General features: G+C 51.0%; 1 protein-coding gene across 1 annotated transcript in view; it reads right to left on the bottom strand.

Moving 5' to 3' along the window:
• The window catches only part of hydin (HYDIN axonemal central pair apparatus protein), a 1231368-nt gene that overhangs the window by 407385 nt on the left and 800595 nt on the right, over window positions 1–23388 (bottom strand). Inside the window, exons 25-26 of the mRNA XM_038807144.1 lie at window positions 15784–15909; window positions 13400–13523 (exon numbers count right to left, since the gene is read on the bottom strand). Of these exons, the coding sequence (XP_038663072.1) occupies window positions 13400–13523; window positions 15784–15909 (250 nt within the window). The remainder of the gene's footprint in view (window positions 1–13399; window positions 13524–15783; window positions 15910–23388) is intronic.

Here is a 23388-nt window from a genome sequence, read left to right as displayed (position 1 = left end):
ACGGCTACAACGTATCCTCCTCAAGCTACGCCACTACGATTTCGACCTGGTCTACACTCCGGGCAAAGAGCTCATTGTGGCTGACGCACTCTCTAGATCCAGTCAGACTTTGTCTGTCAGATAGACGCTCAGGTGAAGTTTTGTGCCGCCAACCTTTCGGCCACTCATGAAAGGGTCGTGCAAATTCGTCAGGAGACGGCCAGGGATCCTTTATTCCAGCGGGTCATGCAACATCTCACGGATGGTTGGCAAACGGGGCAGTGCCCCCAGTTTTATAATGTAAAGGACGATCTAGCGGTAGTGGACGGCATACTAATGAAGCTGGACAGGATAGTAATCCCACAGAGCATGCGAGAGCTGGTCCTCGGCTAAAACACGAGGGTTACCTGGGGGTTGAAAAGTGTCGCCGTCGAGCCTGAGAGGCAATATATTGGCCAGGCATCAGTCAAGATATCGCTAACACGGTCGTCAATTACCCAACGTATCAAAGGTTCCAGCCGGCTCAGCCTAAAGAGACTCTACAGCCGCATGAACTGGTGTCCTCCCCATGGTCCAAAGTTGATATTGACCTCTTTCATGCAAAGGGCCGAGACTATGTCCTCCTCGTGGACTACTTTTCCAACAACCCCGAGGTGTTCAGACTGACTGACCTCACATCAGCAACATTAATCAAGGCATGCATGGAGACTTTTGCCCATCATAGCATTCCACTTACAGTTATGACTGATAATAGCCCTTGCTTCTTCAGCCAGGAGTGGATGGATTTTGCCCGGCTGTACAATTTTAGGAACGTCACTTCAAGCCCCCACTACCCGCAGTCGAATGGGAAGGCCGAAAAGGGGGCCCACATCGTTAAAAGACTTGTTCAAAGCTGCTGACTCGGGTTCGGCTTTCAACCTGGCGCTGCTTGCCTACAGGGCGACTCCTTTGTCCGGTGGCCTGTCCCCAGCACAGCTCCTAATGAACCGCACATTACGGACGACGGTGCCGGCTATCCACATCCCGAACCTTGACAATTTTCCGGTCCTGCAGAGGATGCAACAGTCTCAGGCCCAATGCAAGTTGGCGTATGACGCCCACGCCACAGATCTCCCTGCTCTGGTCCCTGCTGACCGAGTTCTTCTTCAGCAACCTGACGGTGGCTGGTCTGCCACGGCTGTGGTGGTTAAGCAAGTGGCCCTGAGATCGTTCCTCGTTCGCATGCATGATGGCTCCTTTCTTTGGCATAATAGGCGGGCACTGCGGCTACTTCCACACCCGCCACCTGAATGCGATGTCCCGCCTCGCATGCTGGTTCCTTCGGACGCGCCCCTCCACGAGGCCACCGATCTGCCAGTTCTTTTACCGACCTCTACACTGGAGGCAGTTCCGCCAGTTCATGTGCAGGCGGCCCCTGACCCACCCTTGAGGCGGTCAACCAGAATTCGTCACCTGCCACAGAGAGTGAATTTATAGACTGAATGTTACATTACCTTGTCATATCTGTACATATTGGGCGCGATTCTCCGGACTCACGACGGTTCGGAGAATAGCGGGCGTCGGAAATTTTTACGGCGACGCTGTTCCGACGCCCTCCCGCTATTCTCCGAACCCCGCAAATTGTCGGAGTCGCGTTTCCCGACAAACGCCTCCTTCCCGCCCCTGACACGACCAGAATCGCCACTGAGAGCCCCCCCGCTATTCACCGGCCCGGATGGGCCGAAGTCCCGACGTCATGGCGCCCTGTTTGGACGTCGTGAAACACACCTGCTTTTTAAATTCGTCAACCAGTCGGCCTGGCTGACGACTGCTTGGAGGAGGTCAGGGCACCACTCTGCGCACCGCTCAGCGCACCGTTCAGCGCACCGCTCGAGTCTGGCCACAACGGGGAAGGCATCCCTGGGAACGGGAGGGGGTCCAGAACGGGGGCAGTGGGGGGGAGACGGGGGAGGCAGTGGGGGCGACGGGGGAGGCAGTGGGGGAGACGGAGGGGGCAGTGGGGGAGACGGAGGGGGCAGTGGGGAAGACGGAGGGGGCAGTGGGGGGGAGACGGGGGGGGGAGTGGGGGCGACGGGGGAGGCAGTGGGGGGCGACGGGGGAGGCAGTGGGGGAGACAGGGGAGGCAGTGTGGGGCGACGGGGGAGGCAGTGGGGGAGACGGAGGGGGCAGTGGGGGGCGACGGAGGGGGCAGTGGGGGGCGACGGAGGGGGGGGGGGGTTAGGTAGAGAGTGAGCCGTCCAACCCCGTAACAAAATGTCTGCCACCATGCCATGGTGTGCAGGTGACGAGGACACGGCCGCTGGTTCCCCTGTGGCTTCCGGACACAGGCCACTGACGCACACGTGAGGAGGCCATAGTTTACTGGCCGTTGGATGCAGAAAGTGACCAGGGGTTAGGCTGACCGCGTGTCAGCAGCGCGACCAGGCCACCGGGACACACTGGTATCCCATGGCTGGCGGCTGCCGAGGTGTCGACTAACGTCCGTCTAACATGTCCCGTTTCTCTGCCTCCTACCACCCTTCTGTAGGTTAGCACGATGCATGGGAACAGAACGGCTATGTTCTGCGCAGTGGTTGGGGCCGCTCTACTGGATTTGGAGATGCAGCAGCATCCACACCCACAACCCGCAGTGGCTGCAGGGCCAGCTGCAGCAGCAGAGGGAAGGGCCGAGGAGTTGCCAGTCGTCGAGCAGCATGGGGGGGGGGGGGGGGAGGAAGAGGAGGAGGAGGAGGAGGAGGAAGAGGAAGAGGAGAGAGTGAGGGTGCAGCCACGGCGTCAGAGGCGACGACCAAAGCCGAGGGTGTACCGTGTCCGGGTCGCTTTCCTAACAATGCCGGACATCACCTGCAGGAGAAGACTCCGGCTGAGTAGGCAGACGGTGATACATATCTGCGAACTCCTGTCGCACCTCGCCCCACTTGGAACGGGGGGAGGACACGCGATCCCGGTAGCCATCAAGGTGACGGTCGCTCTGAACTTCTATGCTTCCGGCTCCTTCCAGTCTCCGAGCGGGGACGTCTCTGGGATCTCCCAGTCATCGGTGCACAGGTGCATCCGGGATGTGACCGACGCCCTCTATGCCATCGCCGATCGCTACATCACCTTTCCCGAGGACCGAGCAAGTCAAGACTCACGAGCCCGTGGATTTGCCAGTGTGGCCGGGATACCGAGGGTTCAGGGGTCAATCGACTGTGTTCACGTCCCCATGCGCCCGCCTGCAGGGGACAGGGACGTGTTCACAAACAGGAGGGGGACATACTCCATTAATGTCCAGGTGGTATGCGACCCCCACATGAGGTTCATGAACGTCTGTGCAAGGTTCCCAGGGAGTGTGCATGACTCCTACATACTAGCGCAGTCGTTCATCCCTGCGATGTTTGAGGGACGTCCCCCCCGGCTGAGGGGCTGGTTGCTAGGTGACAGGGGTTATCCGCTGAGGTCTTGGCTGATGACGCCTATACGGAGGCCTCAGACCAATGCGGAAACACGATACAACGAGGCCCATGTAGCAACCAGGGGTGTGGTGGAGCGCTGCCTTGGCCTCCTGAAGATGAGATTCAGGTGCCTGGACCGCTCCGGAGGGGCCCTGCAGTACCAGGCCGACAGGGTTGCTCGCATTGTAGTGGTCTGCTGTGCGCTGCACAACATCGCGATGCAGAGGGGAGATGACCTGTTGCAGGAGGCGGAGGGAGAAGCTAGTGGCAGTGGTGCCAGCACAGAGGAGGAGGAGGAGGAGGACGCTGGCGGAGTGGCGGGCGCAGCACGCAGACACGACCCAGGTGCTGGTGATGTCCAGGAGGCGGCACGACGGACCCGGCAAGGACGGCGGGCACGCGACGCCATGGTGGCAGCACGGTTCACGCATCGCATGTGACGTCCCCGATGAACACCAAACCACCACCTGCATCGCTAGTCATGCAGAGGGTCACCACACAACTGCCACCACCACAACCCCCCCCCCCCCCCCCCCCCCCCCCCCCCCTCAGTGTACACTGCTCCACTTCGACATGACGCTTATCACTGGGTACAGACGGAATGGCACAACATTGATGGCTGTGTCAGCGGGTGTGATCAGTGCCATGTGGAATGATGACAGCCCGCTCTGCGAAGAGCTGTGAGCTCAGAATCGTTAGAGAGAGTCTGACCCATGGCATTAGCTGAACCATCCACCTTGGTGGCCGCTGAGTTCGTCACTGACACTCCATCACGTGCCCGCGTGGGCTAGCTGTGGGAGGGGGGTAGGGGCAGGGACTGCACACCCGGCACCGAGGTTTCACCACCCGTCACCCCCAGCGACACTCGGTCACCATCACGATTCCTGTGGCTGTGGAACAATCACACGGTATTACAAGTAAGGTGGAACAGTGCGTTTAATATTAACAATTATTTACAGGTGCCCTAGCCCCTACAACTAAACTGTGCCCTTCACCCGTGCCAACTTACTCAGTGTCTATCTTAGTTGCCTTACGGGCCCTACCACTACGTCTAAGTGAATCCCCAGATGATACAGCAGGAGTGGAGGAGGATTGCTGCGAATCGCCCCCCTCGACTCGTTTCTCCTTGGCTATGCGTTTCCTGGGGCGACCCGGCCTTGATGGGCCAGGCTGCTCTGCGGGCGTCTCGGGTGACATTGTGCCACCCTGCTCTGCCTGCTGCCCACCCGATGCACCAGGGATGGGACGGGGGGAGGCCGAGAATTCCGGGACGTCCCGTGATGGAGTTAATGGGACGGGCCCCGAAACCTCCTCCTCCCTCGGGGAGCCCGGTGGCCCCCGGGCCTCACTTTGGGACAGAGGTGTGAGCGGGGAGGTTCCCCGTCGCACCACCGACACCTGGCGCTGCCAGTCCTGGAGGCCTGCAACGGTATCCACCAGGATCCGAAGGTTTGCAGAGACGGAGTCCAGGGAGTTAGACATTCCCGCCAGGGACTGTGCGATCTCAACCTGTGAGTGCACGACGCCATCCAGCACATGTGTCAGGCGGTTGATGGTCTCCGCGACTGACAGCTGGGACTGTGCTATCGACTGCTGGGACTGTGCCATGGCGTGCTGCGACTGGCCAATGACCTGCTGAGACTCGGCCATGGCCCGCAGGGCGCCGGCAATGTCGGTTTGGCTCTGGCACATTGCTGCCTGTGAGAGGGCAACCCTGTCCAGGGCCGAGGATGACGCGTGCACATTAACCCCAACGTCTTGCATAACCTGACCCATTGCCTCCACCGCGGATGCCACCCGTGCGGTGTCGGACTGGGTCTCTGCCATGAGCGGCACCACTCCCCGCTCTTGGACGCGGTTCGACTCCTCTAACAGCGTCTGCAGAGTCTGGAAGGAAGCCCTCATCCCGTCATTGTTTCCCTGGGTTTCCTGAGGCATCGGCTGTGCGGGTGGGTTGATAAACTCCAGGAACTCAGAAAACGTCTGGGAGCCAGCTGCATCCTGGGCCTGGTCTGGCCTCCGCGAGTCCGGGCCCTCTGTTGCTCCGACCTCCACCTGCTGTACCTGCTCATCTGTGATGTGCCAACCAGACTGTGCCCCAGGAGACTCATCACTAAATAGGCCCGCCGGGGTGTGTGTCTCTGGGATGATGGATGTGGTGGGAGAAAGCAGTGCCGCAAGCCCGACGCTCTCAATGCTTAGGTCCTCGTCCATGGTGTGGGGCTGCTCAGCGACAGGAGGGTTGTCCCTGGCCATTTCTGGTGGTGGTGGTGGACTTCGAACCCTCTGTGCGTCCTGGTCCGCAGATTGGGTTGGGGCGGATAGGGCTGCCCGCTGATCGGGCACCCTCTGTTGTGAGGCCCCGGGTGAGGTGGCGGCAGATTCCTGTCTCCGTCTGCAGCCAGACGGCCCTGGTCGTTCGGCATCACGTCCTAGGGAAGAGAATGAGACGGGTTATTTCGATTTGCTCGGCAGGCCGCTGGACGGTCCCAGTGGGCAGGGTGTGTGAAGGGACAGAGGATGGGGAGGTGTCCCAGTGGGCAGGGTGTGTGAAGGGACAGAGGATGGGGAGGTGTCCCAGTGGGCAGGGTGTGTGAAGGGACAGAGGATGGGGAGGTGTCCCAGTGGGCAGGGTGTGTGAAGGGACAGAGGATGGGGAGGTGTCCCAGTGGGCAGGGTGTGTGAAGGGACAGAGGATGGGGGAGGGGGGGGGGTGTTTGTCAGGGAGGGTTGTCTCACTTGCTGCAGTTCTGCCAACCTCGCATTGCGCGATATCGCGGGTGGCAGACCCCCCAACAAGGTCCAGTGCCCTCTGTTCAAAGGTGCTGAGGGGGTGCATGTTGGGCGAACCCCCTCCAGTCTTGTGCCGCTCACGGTGGTTATGACCGGCCTTGGCCTGTTGGGGGAGGGAACATAGGTAGATCATTACAAAACGGTAGGTATCAGCAGTCCGTTCAGATACTGGCACAGTTTGGGGGGGGGAAGTTGTCATCAGATGATTGCATCTCTCCTCGGGGCCAGAGCGCTGGGTCTGTGACAACTTTGTGAACCACCCTCAAATAACTCTGCCCCAATCCCTCTCCCCCCCCCGGGCAGTTAAGGGGGAGGGATGGTTGTGACTAGGGGGCACCCTCATGGCACTTACCCTGGCAGACCTGGTGAGGTCGTGTAGCTTCTTTCGACATTGCTCTGCTGAGCGAGGGGTCTGCCCCACAGCACTGACGGCAGCAGCCACGTCACGCCAGGCCTGGCGTACCGTGCTGGCAGGTTGGCGATGCCCTCTCCGCGGGCGGATGATGCCCCTCCTCTGCTCCACGGCATCGAGCAGCGCCTCGACGTCTGCATCTATAAAGCGAGGAGCAGCTCGCCTAGGCTCCGACATCCTGCCCGACAGATTCTGTGGTCGCCCGCGCCTTTTTACGGCGTCGGGCGGCGTCACATGGGCGGGTTCGTGTCGTCGTCGCGTTCCGTCGTCATCACGCACGTAATTGACGCGGCCGCGCTACTAGCCCATTTCCAGGAAGTGAATCCGTCGGGAAATGAAGCCTTCGCGACCGTCGTAAAACGGTCCCGATTTTTACGACGGTTTGCCGACTTTCCGCGGGTGCGGAGAATTTCGCCCATTGTTTCTTCCTAATTTGTTATCTGCCCTCTATCTGCACTAGACACCTTCCCATGTAAATACATTCACATACTGTGTATATAGTCAGGCTCCTGTACACACACACTCTCTATTTATTGCCCTACACACATTCTTTTACAAGTAAAAAAAAAGTGGGGGGGGAGATGTTATAATATACACACAGGTATATGATGGTGCACAAACAGGCAGTGATTGACACACAGGATGACCAGTGAACACACAGAACACAGCAGCCAATCACCAGACAGGACACGACCACGGTAAAGCCAGAGGGCACTAGATTTCCCGCTCTCTTGGGATCCACCCTCTGAGACAGTCAGAGCCCGTGAGCAGCAACTAGAACACACACCATGTGGTAGTAAGATAGTCTGGTCAGGTTAGCCTCAGGTCTCCAGTCAAGTCGGCATAGTGTCAACCCACAGTTAAAGTATGTATGATAGTTAAGAGTTCAATAAAATCAAGTTGCATTTCTTTAAGTGTTGGAAGCCTGTCTCTCTCACTACTGCAGTAAACGCAGTCCTCGCAGACCCAGCTTACCCAACACATCACCCATTACCCCGCCATATTGTATTTTTCTGGAAATCCATTGGTCTCCCATCTCCACCGTAAGGGGAGACCTGAGTAAACTCTACCGCCTCATCCCCAGGGAATCCCACTGAAAAGCCAACAGGATGTGGGTTGGGCTTGCTCTATGCAAATATCAATTCTGTTCCATGCTCAAAGGAATTCAAAAGGATAGCTGGATAATTTGCGTTTACTACAAAACAACATTCACTAAATCACCAATGATCGTTTAGGTGATGCAACAGCAGTGAAACAGCCAGCGAAGGGAAGCCCCGCAGTGAGTGTGCAAGACATAATCTTATACAAAAGCTGAACACATGTCTAATGTGCTTAGAATGCCAAGTTCTAGCATGCTCTCAATTTGCTGTACTGCCAACTGGTTAATCATTTACTTTGTATTCTACTATCAATGATGTGGAAATGCCGGTGTTGGATCGGGGTGAGCACAGTAAGAAGTCTCACAACACCAGGTTAACCGGAGATCAGAGGCTTGAATGCCCTAGACTGCTGACTTCGGGTGAACATTCTCCAAGGCGGTCTTTAGGACGCGTGACAACGCAGAATCGCCGAGCAGAAACTTATAGCCAAGTTCCGCACACATGAGTACAGCCTCAACCAGGACCTTGGATTCATGTTGCATTACATTCACCCCCCACCATCTGACCTGGGCTTGCAAAATCCTGCCAACTGTCCTGGCTTGAGACAATTCATGTCTCTTTAACCTGTGATTATCCCTCTCTCCAGTTGCTCCATTTGGATCTGTAAAGACTTAATTACCTGCAAACATTCACATTCAAAATATCGTCTTGCATCTTTGACTTTGTCTGTACAATATATATGTTTCTGGAACATACCTCTTCATTCACCTGAGGAAGGAGCAGTGCACCGAAAGCTAGTGATTCGAAACAAACCTGTTGGACTTTAACTTGGTTTTGTAAAACTTCTTACTATAATAAATGACAGCTGTATCTCAGAAAGAGTCTGGATTTATAGGTTACTGCTGCATTCGGCCGCTCCCACCGTCCTCCATCTGGTGTGACAGAATGGCCCCAATACTATAAGGCGATGCATCACACATGATGAATAAGGGTTTGTTGGTATCGTAATGGGTCAGTAACCCAGGAGATGATAACTGCCTCTCCACCTGCAGAAAAGCTGTTTCCTGCGGCTTCCCCCACGCCTATACTTGATTTTTCTTCAAAAATAAATGTAAGGGGACCAACATGATCGCATGTTTGGGATGAACTTACCGTAATAGTAAACAAGTCCTAAAAATAAACAAAGTTCTAAACTGTCCGTCAGAGTGGGAGCCTGCTGACTGGCATGCACCTTGTCCGCAACGGGGTGTAAGCCTTCGCGGTCCACCCAGTAACAGGTAAATTTTGCATTGAAGACGCATTTCGCCCACTACAAGCAGACAGCAGACTCAGCTAAACGTTTCAGTACTTCCGAAAGGTTCTCTCTTGTTCGGTTGCTCCCGTGACCGACCTGTCATGTAAATAAACTGCCACCCACGGCAACCTTCTCAGGATATTCTCCATTACTCGTTGAAATATAGCACAGGCAGAGGACACCCAAAAGGCAGCCAGGTGTACTTATACAGCCCCCTGTGTGTATTTATTGTAACATATTTACAGGAGGCCGCGTCCAACTCAAGTTGTAAATACGCGTGGCTCATGTCGAGCTTAGTGAACGAACGCCCGCCTACCAGCTTCGCGTAAAGATCTTCAATGCAGGGTATGAGGTAGTGATCAAACCTTGAAGCCGTATTCACGGTGACCTTATAGCCCCCATATAAGCGGACTGTCAAGTCTGGTTTTAGCACTGGCACCACCAGCACTTCCCAATCCACAAAACAAAAGGACCTGATAGTACCCGATTCTTCAACTGACTGAGTTCAGTTTCTACTTTTTCCAACAACCCACAGGGGGCTGGCGCGCCCGGAAATACTGAGGTTGGGCTCCCAAGTTGACATGAATACGAGCTATGGCTCCTTTATTCTTCCCCAATTGGCGTTGAAATACTTTGGGGTACTTACCCAACTTGGACCCTATCCGAAGGATGCGCTGCCAATCTCGCTGTAAACGACTCAACCATTCATGGCCCAACAAACTTGGACCTTGTCCCCTGACCACATTAAGCGGGCCATTCTCCCCCAGGTTATGGTCCCTTATAAACACATTGGCTTCCTCCGGCATCTTGAGATAACTCCCGGTTATCATGAGTCATGCAGAGGTCTGGCTGGATACAGCACCCCAAACCGAATCTGTGATCTTTACAACACTGCCTTGGCCTTGTTGAAGCCCCCATGCCTCTTCACCAGCTCTAATGCCCTGGTAGATCCGGATTTGATTGCCCTCCCATTCACGGACTCGTTTTGCCATGGCCCACTTCAAGATCTTGTGCATCTGCACAATCACTGCCCACTCTCGGCTTCTGCCTCAAGGACCTATGGGCCCAGTCCACCTCTGCAGCCTTGCCCAACACCTTCTCCTCCACCAACCTGACCAACACTCTTGAAACATAATTCGTGGCACTCGTTCCCTCCATGCCCTCTGGCAGAACCACAATCCACAAGTTCTGTCGTCTGGACCTGTTGTCCTGCTCCTCCACCTTCGACTGCAGCAACTTGCAGAGATCTCCCAGGATCCCTACCTCCCCCTCTAAAACACAATCTGGTCACTCTGTCGGACACCACCTTTTCCACCTCCCAGAGCGTTACCCCTGTGCTTCGAGGCACTTTTCCAGCCGATCCAGAGACCCACGAACAGGTGCCACTGCCCCCTCAATCGCCTTCGACCAGTCAGCCTGTATCTCCTTCCTTTGCTGCTGAAATTCCTCCTTGATGAAGCTCATCAGTTGTTCCATCTGAGGCTTTCCCACAGACGACGAACCTTTGCCCTCCACCATTTTCACAATTGGTGCTGCGCCACGAGTCTCCTCCAAATCCTTAGTCAGGCCTCACACTGTCTTCTGCCGGGTGGATAGCCAATAAACATGACACTCCCCGCTCTACTGTTCTGCCAATTATAGCCAAAACATAGGTGAAAAAGCCAAAAATAGGGGTCCTACCTCCTTGCCAAACACTTTATAGGACTCTGCTGTGAACCCATCTGGGCCCGGGACCTTTCCAGACTGCATTGACCCCACACACCCCATTACTTCCGCCAGCCCGCTCGAGGCTTCCTTGTCCATCATGTTTAGTTCCACATGATTTTGTATGGTCACTCCCATTCATTCGCCGATCCCCTTATCAACCAACAGCTCCAAATCTAACTTCCACTGTGGCTGCTGAAAACCCCTTCTTTCCACATGTAAGTTTATCAGATACGTCACGTGATACGAGACCATGATCGCCAAATATTCCGTCCCAACTACCCCGGCACTAATCTCTTATCCAGAACAAAACAATCGATGTGGGAATACATCGGGAATACACCCGGTGAACATGCAAAAATTCCTTCGCCTTCAGCCTCCCAAACCACCACAGTTCCACCCCTCACATTTTCTCCATAAATCCCAGACATTCCCTCACCATCGCCAACACCTACAGAGACTTAGGACACAACCGATCTAGCTTTGGATCCAGAGCCATATTGAATTCTCTCCCCATAATCAAACAGTGTGTGTTCAGGTCCAGAACCTTCACGAACACCTTCTTCACAAACTCTGCATTGTACCAGTTGGGGGCATATATATTCACAACACCATGGGTGTACCACCAACTTCCCACTCATCATCACAAATCTGCCCCCAGGATCCACCACAATACTAATAGCCGAAAATGCCACCCTCTTACTCACCAGCACGGATACCTCCTCTTGCCTTCATATCCAGCCCTGAATGAAACACCTTCCCCCAATCTTTCGGCAACCTCGTTTGATCTGCAATGGTGGGGGAGTCTCTGGCTTGAACACCATGTCTGCCTTCAAGCTCTTTAAGTGTGCAAAGACTCGGGACCTCTTGGTCAGCCCATTCGGCCCCTTAACCTTCCAGGTGATCAGCCTGGTTGAAGGGCTCCAGGCGCCCCCCCTCCCCACCCAACCCTGATCAGTCATATCCACTGTTAAATGGGTTCCTCGAGACACACGTCCCGCCCACCTCCCAGGTCTCAAGATGACGGCAGCCATCCGCTCTTAACCAACTATGCACACCAACACCTTCCATGTCAGCAACCCATCCCTCCCCACCCACCATTTACCCAACCCAAACATCATGTCCCGCTCTCCCAACCCTACCATTCCCTTCCAGCCACAAACAAAGAAAACCATCCCCTCTCAAGCAGTCTAACCTCCCTCCCCCTCTCTCTCCACCGCTCTACCCCCCCCACTTTGCTTCTATTAACTAGTCTACCTGTTAGCAGGGTGACCTCCCCACCCGAGAAACAGCTTCTTCCTTCCCAAAACCTTCATACACCGGCCTGCCCCACCCAACACTTTTGCCCTCCCATAATCCATCATCCCCACACCTCCCCGTCCCGCCCCACCAATGCTGCCCACCACGTGTTGATATACATCAAATATTGCTCCCAACACTGGGAGGATAAAATGTTACAACAGTTCTACCTTAAACCTTAACACAGATAGCTGATTAAACCTAATAGGTACAATAAACCAAACATAATAACCCAGCCCAAACATAAACAGCTCCCCTCCCTCCCTGAGTATAGCACCCCCAATTTGTTTCACAGGTATATCCAGCAAAGTTTCAACTTCCTCATATGGCCCCCCAGTCCATGGTCCCTTAGGAACTTACTTGACTCCTCTGGTGTATCAAAATAATGTTCCTGTCCTTCATATGTGATCCACAAATGAGCAGGATGCAGCACATTTTATTCCTGAATAGAGCAGTCTTGTCTCTATTGAACCCGGCACAACACTGGCCAGATCTGCTCTCAGGTCCTGGTAAATGCGAACCACATGATCTTCCAGGCACACTCTCGCATCTCCTTCACCCAATGTAGGATCTTCTCCTTGTAGCGGTGCAATTCATCACTCTCGGCAGCTCTCTCGCTTGCGGCCTCCTCCTCAGCGTTCTGTGCGCCTGATCCAATTCAGGAGGTTGGTCAAAGATCCCTTTCCACACCAGCTGCTGAACATCCTAGCCACATATTTTGTGGCCTGCATTCCCTCGATCTCTCCAGGCAGCCCAATGATCCTGAGATTCTGCCTCCTCGAGCGATTCTCCAAGTCGTCCACCTTCTCACACAACTTCTTCTGGCCTTCCACCAGCATCTGCATTTCAGCCTCCAATGAGACCAAATGATGCTCGTGGTCGGCCACCGACTTCTCCACGTTCTATAGTGGCATGTTCTGCGCCTGCAGCTACTGATTCGCTTACTCTAGTGGCTCTGCCACTTTAGCCAAGTCTTCCGAGGCTTCCTTCTTCTGCTGCTGGAATTTAGCCATCAAAAATGCGACTAGTTGCTCCGTTGCCCATTGTGTGGGCAACGGCACCACAAAGCTGTCTGCTATCTTTTCCTCTGTCGCTCTACTGGTCTGACTGTTGCCCTTTGTTCATTACACTACTCGTTTGGTAGGGCTGGGACATTCCATGCTGAAGGAGACTCACTAGCTCTCACTGTTCCTTTGTTTTCCACCTGAGTAACACCCCGCAAAACAGGTGAAAAGCACTAAAAAAATCTAACCTCGGGTAGAGCCACCTACTGTGTGACCACTCACTCCATGGCCATCACTAGAGGTCACCGAAAAGCGGACATAGAACTTTATCCGCTGAATCGCCTCCGAATACTCTCTGTACCATTTGGCATACTAGATACCTCGTGTCCTTTTATGAGGTTGTTGCCTGAGATTTCTTTGGGTAACCCCAGGCCTTCCTGTGTTTCATTCTCAGCATCAGTTTTCTCTTCCTCGTTCATGTCCGTATTGGAAATCGACATCTTTCTGTACAGGGAACATAATTATCACATGGTTAGAAACTCCATATAATTCCATTAACTACTTTAAAGTTGGGAGCTCTAAAGTAAATAAGAGCCGTCGCAATAAGGCCCTGCTCATGCAAAATGACTAACTCAAGCACGATGGGAAATTTGGTCAGCTTTGAAATACCTATTTAGAGAACCTCGCAAAGTGCGAAAACAGGAAACACTTGACTGCACAAATTGACACCTTAACCTCAGACTCCATCACGGCTCATCTGGAACCCGACAGAATGCTTGTATGATACGTGAACTGTTCAACCTCTTGTAAGAGTACAGAGACCAGGAGGTTCAACAGAGCAGTCTAGAATTAGCATCAAATAAAGATTTGCCATCTAGTGTAATCTATTCTATTTGCTGTGGCTCAATTTAATTTTAATGCTTAAAATGAATTTTGCAACTTAGAGCCTGTAAAGTTTATCAGAATACTCATTGTTCATCAGCAAGATTAATCAAGTCATTGTCATTTTTTATACGCACTGCTGACTATTATTGCCCATCACTAATTGTGGTGGTGAGTCAACTTCTTGAACTGTGGTGGTTCAGGTATGTAACTCGTACATATCTTGGGTTGGTTGTTTGTCCTGCTATCCCCAAAATACTCTGCCACATTTTGGTTTACAAGGAACATTTGCTTGCCTCTGGAAGATGGTCCGCACATCATCTAATGAAGCATGACTAATTCAATTTCAATGACTAATGCAGATCATGTATGTTAACTGCAATATTTGAGTAGTAAGTTGAAAAACATTGCAATATTTCCCCCCAAAATAATGCTACATAAATGTCAATTGGTGCAAGTTGTTTGTGTTAGTGTCAGCGATTAGTATCACCTGACCAAGAGAAAGAGGAAGCCTTGTAATGGATAGAATCCCTGCCTCTGAGCCAGAAGCTCTGGGTTCAAATCCCACTCTTGGATTTGACGGCCAAGGAAAGTGCATTTATTTTTTTTAAATTTAGAATACCCAATTATTTTTTCTCCAATTAAGGTGTAATTTGAGAGTGGCCAATCCACCTCACCTGCACATCTTGGGGTTGTGGGGGTGAAACCCACACTGACATGGGGAGAATGTGCAAACTCCACACAGAGTGACTCAGGGCCGGGATTCGAACCCGGATCCTCAACGCCGCAGTCCCAGTGCTAACCACTGCACCACATGCTGCCCCTGGAAAGTGCATTCATAATGTGGCCAACAGGTTGAGTATCAACCTGCAAATCCTTCCAACACATGTCACTGGTAAGGAGCACAAGTGGCAGAGATTCCTGGTTAGTCGTGTGATGGAAAGAACGTTGGAGCTTCTACCATCACTGTCCATAGCTCCAGACTACAGCGTACATGTAAAAGCGCATGTTATCACAGCAACGTGAGCTTCCTGAGTGAACTGCAATCACAGCACCATCACCAAAAAAATCAGCAGCTTTCCATTCCATTCATTTTGTGTTCATGCTATACACAGCAAAATGAATGCTGCTAAGTATAGCAAATCCATGTCACACGTGGTTGGGATCATTTGACTTTGTACCACACATTAAAGATCGCTCTTGGGTTTTTTTGGGTTCTGCTGAAGCCATGGAGAGCGTTTTTTAAAATTATCATCTGAAGACAAATATTATCCTTTGAGTATTGACACTGCCTTTAGTCAGGAGATGTACATGTTGGTTTTAATGGGAAATTTCTTGCACTTTTGATGTTAGATAAAGCAGTAGCAGCTTTTGCTTCACAGACAGAATCACAACCTATCCTGCTTTCAATGATCAAATACAATTATTGGTTTCCAAATCCCTTCAGAGGAATCCAGACAGCCCAGATTACCTAACCTGCTGGAGAGAAAATAGCTGGCTTCAGATATGCTATCATTTTATACCCTGCCTGACTGCGACATCCATTGACCATTACCTGCCCAGTGGGGTGGGTTAAAATTACTCACCCTGTGCCAGTGCAACAAAAAATCCATGCATGTCTACACAGATTTATAATTTATTCCTAATTTACACTGTTTCAGACAGATATCGTCCCTGCACTGCAATAGTTCCCTGCTTGGAACAGCGCACACAGGAAACTTGCCTGCAATGTTTGCAGTTGCTCCCAGATGGCCTGCAAGTTGTAAGGTCAATTGCTCCGTGGCAAACACAAACCAAACAAGGATCAGATTGATAGGTTATTTATGTAACAATAAAATACTTCACAAAACCAACTGATGTGTCTGAAGTTAGATATTCTAACCTGTCAGAGTTCCTAATGGGTGAGGCAATATCCTCGAGGGACGATTCATCAGCAGGTTTTGTTGTGTCCTCGTCTTCCTTGGCTTCTGAATGCACAATTTCTATCTTTGGTTTGCAGACAGTTAAACTGTTAGAAAATAGAAACAGGCAGATAGTTATTTGAGGCAATTTTCTACTTAGCATCACCTCCATAAAGAGCCCAATACATTAAAAATAAAATGTGCTCAATCCCTTTTGTCGCACATAAAGCATTCTTGGGAAATAAAAGAATCAGAGAAAAGTGCCAAGCGCTAATTTGATTTTGATCAAACTGTAGCCCCTCATGAGCCAATACATGCCCCCAACCTCACATACTGCAACCTGAAATTTTGTCTTTTCACCATTGAATTTCTCTGTGATGGCTGATCCCAGGACTGCTTCAACATTGTTATTGTTATTATTACTGCTTGACTGCTTCCACAACATTATCACAGTAGGGATGTGGAGGTCTGTAAGTTCACAGTTTTATTGACAGCTCAAAGATGGGTGGCATGGTGGCATAATGGTTAGCAGTGCAGCCTCACAGTGCCAGGAACCCAGTTCAATTCCAGCCTTGGGTCAATTAATGTGTGGAGTTTGTATATTCTCCCCATGTCTGTGTGGGTTTCATCCAGGTGCTCCGGTTTCCTCCCACAGTCCAGAGATATGTAGGTTAGGTGAATTGGCCATGCTAAATTGCCACTTTGTGTCAAAAAATGTTAGGTAGGGTTACGGGATTAGAGTGGGGGTGTGGGCCTTTATAGGGTGCTCTTTCAGAGGGTTGGTGCAGGCTGAATAGGCTGAATTACCTCCTTCTCAATTGTAGGGATTCTATGATTATTAAATCATTAGCTATCTTTGCTGTGGGGTAATAAATACAAATGTTTGTTTTTATCAGGGATTAAATACTTGAAATTATTTACATGTATTGAATGGGCTTTCATGAAGGGCAGTGATGAATTTTATAATAGTTACTTTGAACAATATTTTATTTCATCTCAGTATGGCTAATGAAGCTTGCCAATGCTGATTGTTAGGGCAGAGTAGAAGAGGAAAAATTATTCCCATAGGCAGAATGGTAGAGAACAAAAGAACAATGATTTAAGCTGATAGAAACAGAAATTGATGGAAATACTCAGCAGATAAAGCAGGATCTGTGGAAACATTTTAGGCCCAGATCTTTCATCAGAACTGGGAAAGTTAGAAATGTAAAAGGTTTTAAGTAAATGAAAGGGAGTAGAGTTGAGGAGAGTTGAAAAAAAAATAAAGGGGAAGGTAAGCGAGGGGATGGAAGACAAAAGATTTGGTGATATTGGTAAAGAAAGGTTTTGGTAAGTAAATAAACAAATAATGCATCTAGACAAGAGATAAATGGAAAACCGCTATAAGGGAAAACAAGACTAAAATTAAAACCTACAAAGAAAAGAAGACAATATAGAGGAATAGATTAAAGTCTGAAATTGTTTTGAGACCATATGACTCTTTTTTTCTCTCGACATATATTGGCTGCGTACAGGCCAGACAGATCTGCTGGAATTTTCCATCATTTTTTGTTTTTATTTCTGAATTCCAGCATCTGCAGTATTTTGCTTTAAAGGATATCGACATGGTAAGTGGGTGGGCAAAATTTGCAGATGGAGTAGAACATGGGTAAATGTGACCTGTCCAATTTGGCAGGAAGAACAGAAAAGCAGTATCTTATTTAAATGAAGAGGGACTGCACGATGCAATGGTACAGAGAAACCTGGGGGTCCCAGCACACAAATAACAAAGTTAGTATGTAGGTACAGCAAATAGTATGTTGGCATTCATTGCAAGAGGAATGAAATTTAAAAGTGGGAAAGTTCTACTGCATCTGCATGGGGCATTGGTGAGACTACACCTGGAGTACTGTGTGCAGTTTTGGTCTCCTTATTTTGATCAAGATAAAATAGCTTTAGAAGCAGTTCAGAGAAGGTACATTCGACTCATTCCTGAGATGAAGGGTTTATTTTGTGAAAAAAGCTTGAGCTGAGCAGGTTGTGCCTATATCTGTTGGAGTTTAGAAGAATGAGAGGTGATCTTATTTTAACATATAAGATCTTGAGGGGACCGGATAGAGTGGATACCGTGGAGGATACTTCCTCTTTTGAGGGAAAATAGAACCCAGAGAGATACTTTGAGAATACGATATCTCTCTTTTAAAACAGATGAGACGAATTTTGTTCTCTCAGTGGGTCATTAGAGTTTGGAATTCTCTTCTATGATGATAGCAGAGGTTGGGTTTTAAAATTTATCCAAGGCTGAGCTCAATAGATTTTTGTTGGACAAGAAAGTCAAGGATGATGAGTCACTAGTAGGAAAGTAGAGTTGAGATTTGATTTTGATTTATGGTCACGTGCACCGAGGTACAGTGAAAAGTATTGTTCTGCGTACAGTCCAGACAGATTGTTTCATACATGAAAAACATAGAATCATAGAATTTACAGTGCGGGAGGTCATTCAGCCATCAAGTCTGCACCGGCGCATGGAAAGAGCACCCTACTTAAACCCACACCTCCACGTTACCCCTGTAACTCTATAAACCCATCTAACCTAAGGGCAATTTAGCATGGCCAATCCACATCATTGGACTCTGGGGGAATGGAGCACCCAGTGGAAACCCACGCAGACACAGGGAGAACGTGCAGACTCCGCACAGACAGTGACCCTAGCGGGAAATGAACTTGGGACCCTGGCGCTGTGAAGCCATAGTGCTAACCACTATGCTACCGTGCTGCCCACCAAAGAACATATGATAAATACACAATGTAAATTCATAGACATTTGGTGAAGCATACGGATTGTAGTGAATTACATTATAAAAGGTTAGTACGGTTATCAGAGATGTAGGAAGAGAATCTGTGGGAAAGAGCTCGCAGGAAGTTGCAAAACAGCTGATCTGACTGCAATCCTTGGGGTTAAATCATTTGCAGTCGTTGCTAGTCTAGGTTTTGATGCTTCATGTGAGGACTCTACAAGGTCAATTATGGATAAGAAATAAATGCATGCCTTGCCACTGATACCCACATCCCACGAGTGAATTCAGGCGCGGAATGTGGCGACTACGGGCTTTTCACAGTAACTTCATTCTTGTGATAATAAAAGGTTATTATTGTATTTTTTTAACAAACATTTTATTGAGGTCTTTATTTGGCATTGTAACAGCAACAAAATCAACAATGTATATAACAAGAAAAATATTAACATAGTGTAAATACCACCTCCCACTCTCACGGGTCTGACCATTGTTTACCCCCCTAATCTACGCTAACCTAACCCCCCCCTTTCTGCTGACCATTAGTTCTCTGCGAGGAAGTCGATGAATGGTTGCCACCTCCGGGCGAACACTAACAGAGATACTCTCATGGCAAACTTAATTTTCTCCAGGCAGACAAAGGAAGCCATGTCTGAAAGCAAGGTCTCCGATTTCGGGGGCTTCGAGTCCCTCCATGCTAGTAATATGCGCCTCCGGGCTACCAGGGAAGCAAAGGCCAAAACATCCACCTCTCTCTCCTCCTGGATTCCCAGAACCTGTGACACCCCAAAAATCACCACATCTGGACTCATTGCCACCCTCATATTTAATACCATGGAAATGGTGTCGGCAAACCCCTGTCAAAATCCCGTCAGTTTTGGACTTGCCCAGAACATGTGGACATGGTTTGCTGGCCCCGCCCCGCACACTTCGCACATCTGTCCTCCACCCCAGAGAATCTGCTCATCCGGGCCACTGTCATATGAGCCCAGTGAACGACCTAAAATTGGATCAGGCTGAGCCTGGCACATGTTGCGGTCACGTTGAACCTACTCAGCACGTCCACCCAAAGGCCCTCCTCTATCTCTCCCCTCAGCTCCTCCTCCCACTTTTGCTTCAGTTCCTCGGTCTGGGTCTCCTCCGAACCCATAAGCTTTTTATATATGTCCGAGACGCTCCCCTCTCCTATCCATCCTCTAGAAACCACCCTATACTGAATCCCGCTTAGCGGCAGGAGTGGGAAGGTTGGCACCTGCCTCCGCAGAAAGTCCCGCACCTGTAAATACCGAAATGCATTCCCCCCCGCCAAAGCAAACTTCTCCAGCGTCCTCATACTCGGGAAGCTTCCCTCTTTAAACAAGTCCCCCAACCTCTCGATCCCCGCTCTCTGAAAATATCGGAACCCCCCGTCCATCCTCCCCGGGGCAAACCGGTGATTATCGCAGATTGGGGAACACACTGATGCCCCCTCTGCTGCCAAATGTGTCTCCTCCTCTGGCCCCAAACTCTCAGGGCCGCCACCACCACTGGACTGCTGGAGTACGGTACCAGCGGAAATGGCAGAGGCGCTGTTAACAACGCCCCAGACTTGTGCCCTTAAAAGAAGCTGCCTCCATGCGCACCCATGCCGGCTCTCCCCCCCCCCACCAGCCACCTCCTCACCATGGCTATGTTAGCCGCCCAGTAGTATTTGCTGAAATTCGGCAGTGCCAGCCCTTCACCCCCCCGACTCCGCTTGAGCATTGCCGCCTTCACTTGAGGGGACTTGCCCCACCCCACCCTCCCCACACAAAGCCCATGATAATCTTATTGATCCGCTTAAAAAAGGACCGCAGGAAGAAGATGGGGACGCATTGCAAATGATAGGTATCTCGGGAGGACCATCATTTTTACCGTTTGAACTCTGCCCGCCAGAGACAACGGGAGCGCATCCCATCTCCGGAAATCCTCCTTCATCTGATCCACCAACCGGGCCAAGTTCAGTTTGTGTAGCTGGTCCCAATCCCGCGCCACTTGGATACCCAGGTACCTGAAACTGTCCCCTACCAGTCTGAACAGCAGTTCCCCAGTCGCCTCTCCTGACCTCTCGCCTGGACCACAAACATCTCGCTCGTCCCCATATTGAGCTTAAGCCCCGAAAACTGACAGAATTCCCCAAAAATTCCCATAATTTCTTCCATCCTCTCCATTGGGTCTGAGACATACAGCAGTAGGTCATCCGCATACAGCGAGACTCTGTGCTCCACCCCACTCCCCCAGACCAGCCCCTTGAGGCCTTCAGAGCAATTACCAGCGGCTCTATCGCCAGTGCAAACAGCAGAGGGGAGAGGGGGCATCCCTGTCTCGTCCCCCGGTGCTGTCTGAAATAGTCCGAAGTCGTCCTTTTTGTCCGTACACTTGCAATCGGAGAACGGTACAGCAACCTAATCCAGTCAATAAAGCCCCTCCCAAACCCGAACCGCTCAAGCATCTCCCATAAATAATCCCACTCAACCCGGTCAAAGGCTTTCTCCGCGTCCATCGCGATCACTACCGCAACCTCCCTACCTTCCGGGGGCATCATGATCACGATTAGCAGCCTTCTTACATTGGCCACCAGCTGCCTGCCTTTAAAGAACTCCGTCTGATCCTCCGCTATAAAGTCCGGTGCACAGTCCTCAAAAAGGTTATTATTATTATTTACTCAAAAAGCGTTGCTTGGCTTTCATTACGTGGTGGAAAGTATTAGATCAGCCATCAGCATGCCCAGGAGCAGTGATGCAATTGCAGCTGAACAAAATGATGCCACTATCCTCAGAAAAGCAGGGTATGCTAGGAATCCAGCCACATCCTCTGAGGCCTACTCAACAAGCCAGGCTTCCCAGGCAGCTGCTCAAGCATTGCAACCCATTACGGTTCCTCTCAGGATGCAAAGCTCATGAGATGAGGAGCATCTCAATCGCTAGGTTTTGGCTCCACAGGTGTACCTATCCATCTCAAGTTGGACTCGGAACAAGCGCTAAGATAGGTCATAGAAGAACACGACCAGACACCTAAGGAAAGCAAAATGGTAAGAAATAGGACTTAAAGTAAAAGTGCAATTTTGTGAAAATGTCAAGAAACAGAAATAGATGTTTGGCCCTAATGTTCAACGAGGTCAGCAGCATAATTAATTTCTTTGGGCTTCTCTGCACACGTAATTTGTGAATAAATAGGGGGCAGAATTCTCCGCTCCCGGGAAACATCGGGAGGGCCGTTGTGAACTCGGTCGAGTTCAGGCCGTGAACTCGGCTAGGAGCGGTGCTCTGTAACTCTCGGGCGGCGCGCCGAGAGTGACGCGACAGCGGCGCCTATGTGACGTCAGCCGGGCATGCGCAGGTTGGCCGGCTCCAACCCGCGCATGCGCGGCTGACGTCACGAAGGCTGACAGCTCAAACCCGCGCATGCGCGGTGGCCGTCTTCCCCTCAGCCGCCCCGCCTCTCTTTAAAAGCCTCCCACATGTCAAATGTGGATTTACCTTCAAACAGCTGCTCCCAATCCACATTGCCCAGCTCCTGCCGAATATTGTATCGTTGGCCTTCCCCCAATTTCGCACTCTTCCTTTCGGACCACTCTCGTCTTTGTTCATGAGTATTCTAAAACTTACGGAATTGTGATCACTATTCCCAAAGTAACCCCCGACTGAAACTTCAACCACCTACCTTGTCTCGTCCTGTTAAAATTTTATAGGATTATGTGAGATCTCCCCTCATTCTTCTGAATCTCACCGGCTAAAATCCGACCAGATTTAGTGCTCAATTCAACCAAAACATTTCTGAGAGCTGGGTTCTCCGGCCGTGCCCGGCCGGCAACTGGAAATTCCCACCCAAGGTCAATGGACCTTTATATGATCTGCATCCCACCGGTGCCGATTTTGTGGTGGACGGGCCGGAAGAATCCAGCCCCAAGTGTCATGTTAGGTGGGTTTGGCGGGCTGTTTCCCGCCGGCTTTTTGGGGTGAGATCCAGACCAGTATTTGGGCCTTGGGAAGCTTCTCCCCAGTGTAGTCCACACTTAGAAATGTATTCAATAGCGGGGAGCTAAACCCGCTGGCAAGACTATCTCCGCATACATAGGGGCGCCCTTTTGAAAGGGTGCCCCTATCACAAAGTGAGCTAGAGGAATCCCCCACACCCCCAACCCAAGGGGAATACCACCCTTCGCAGACATGGGCATTACCCCCCCCCCCCCCCAAGTGAAGACACCCCACCATGGGGTGGCTGTGTGTTCCCCATCCTTCAGGACCCTTTTGGACCCCCTCTTTAAGGACCCCACAAAATTTTTATGAACCCCTTCCATAACCTCCTTCGCCCACACATTCGCCTCACTTCACACCTCCCCTCACTCCTCCCTTTTCATTGGCATGGCCCTCTTCAGGCCCTGACCCTTGGCACTGCCAACCCGTCACCCTGGCACTGCCACCCTGGCACCCAGGCAGTGCCTCTGGCAGTTCCATGTTGGTGCTTCTTGGGTGCCCGAGTACCAGGGGGAATGACAGGGTACTGTCTTGCCCTGTCCCCAACCATAAAGGGAGCCTCCGAGACCCTGAGTGGTCATCACAAAAGGTCTCTGCTTGAAGGAGCAATAACGAATGGTCTCCGCTTGTGCCGTGCACCATGGATAGATGCAACCACAGTAATCTGATGGTGAGTGGCTGGATATTTAGGCAGGTCAATTAAGCAAGCTGCTTTTTTCTACTCAGTTGCTGATCTACTCATATAACTATTTTGAACTAAATATTTGAATTGCTATTTAATTATTGTTCTGGGATTCAGTTTTTAGCTGTAATATTT

Source organism: Scyliorhinus canicula, chromosome 9, assembly GCF_902713615.1.
Source record: "Scyliorhinus canicula chromosome 9, sScyCan1.1, whole genome shotgun sequence".
Lineage (NCBI taxonomy): Eukaryota > Metazoa > Chordata > Chondrichthyes > Carcharhiniformes > Scyliorhinidae > Scyliorhinus > Scyliorhinus canicula.
The sequence above is the reverse complement of the archived record's forward strand: the minus strand, read 5'-3'. Positions and strand labels throughout refer to the sequence as shown.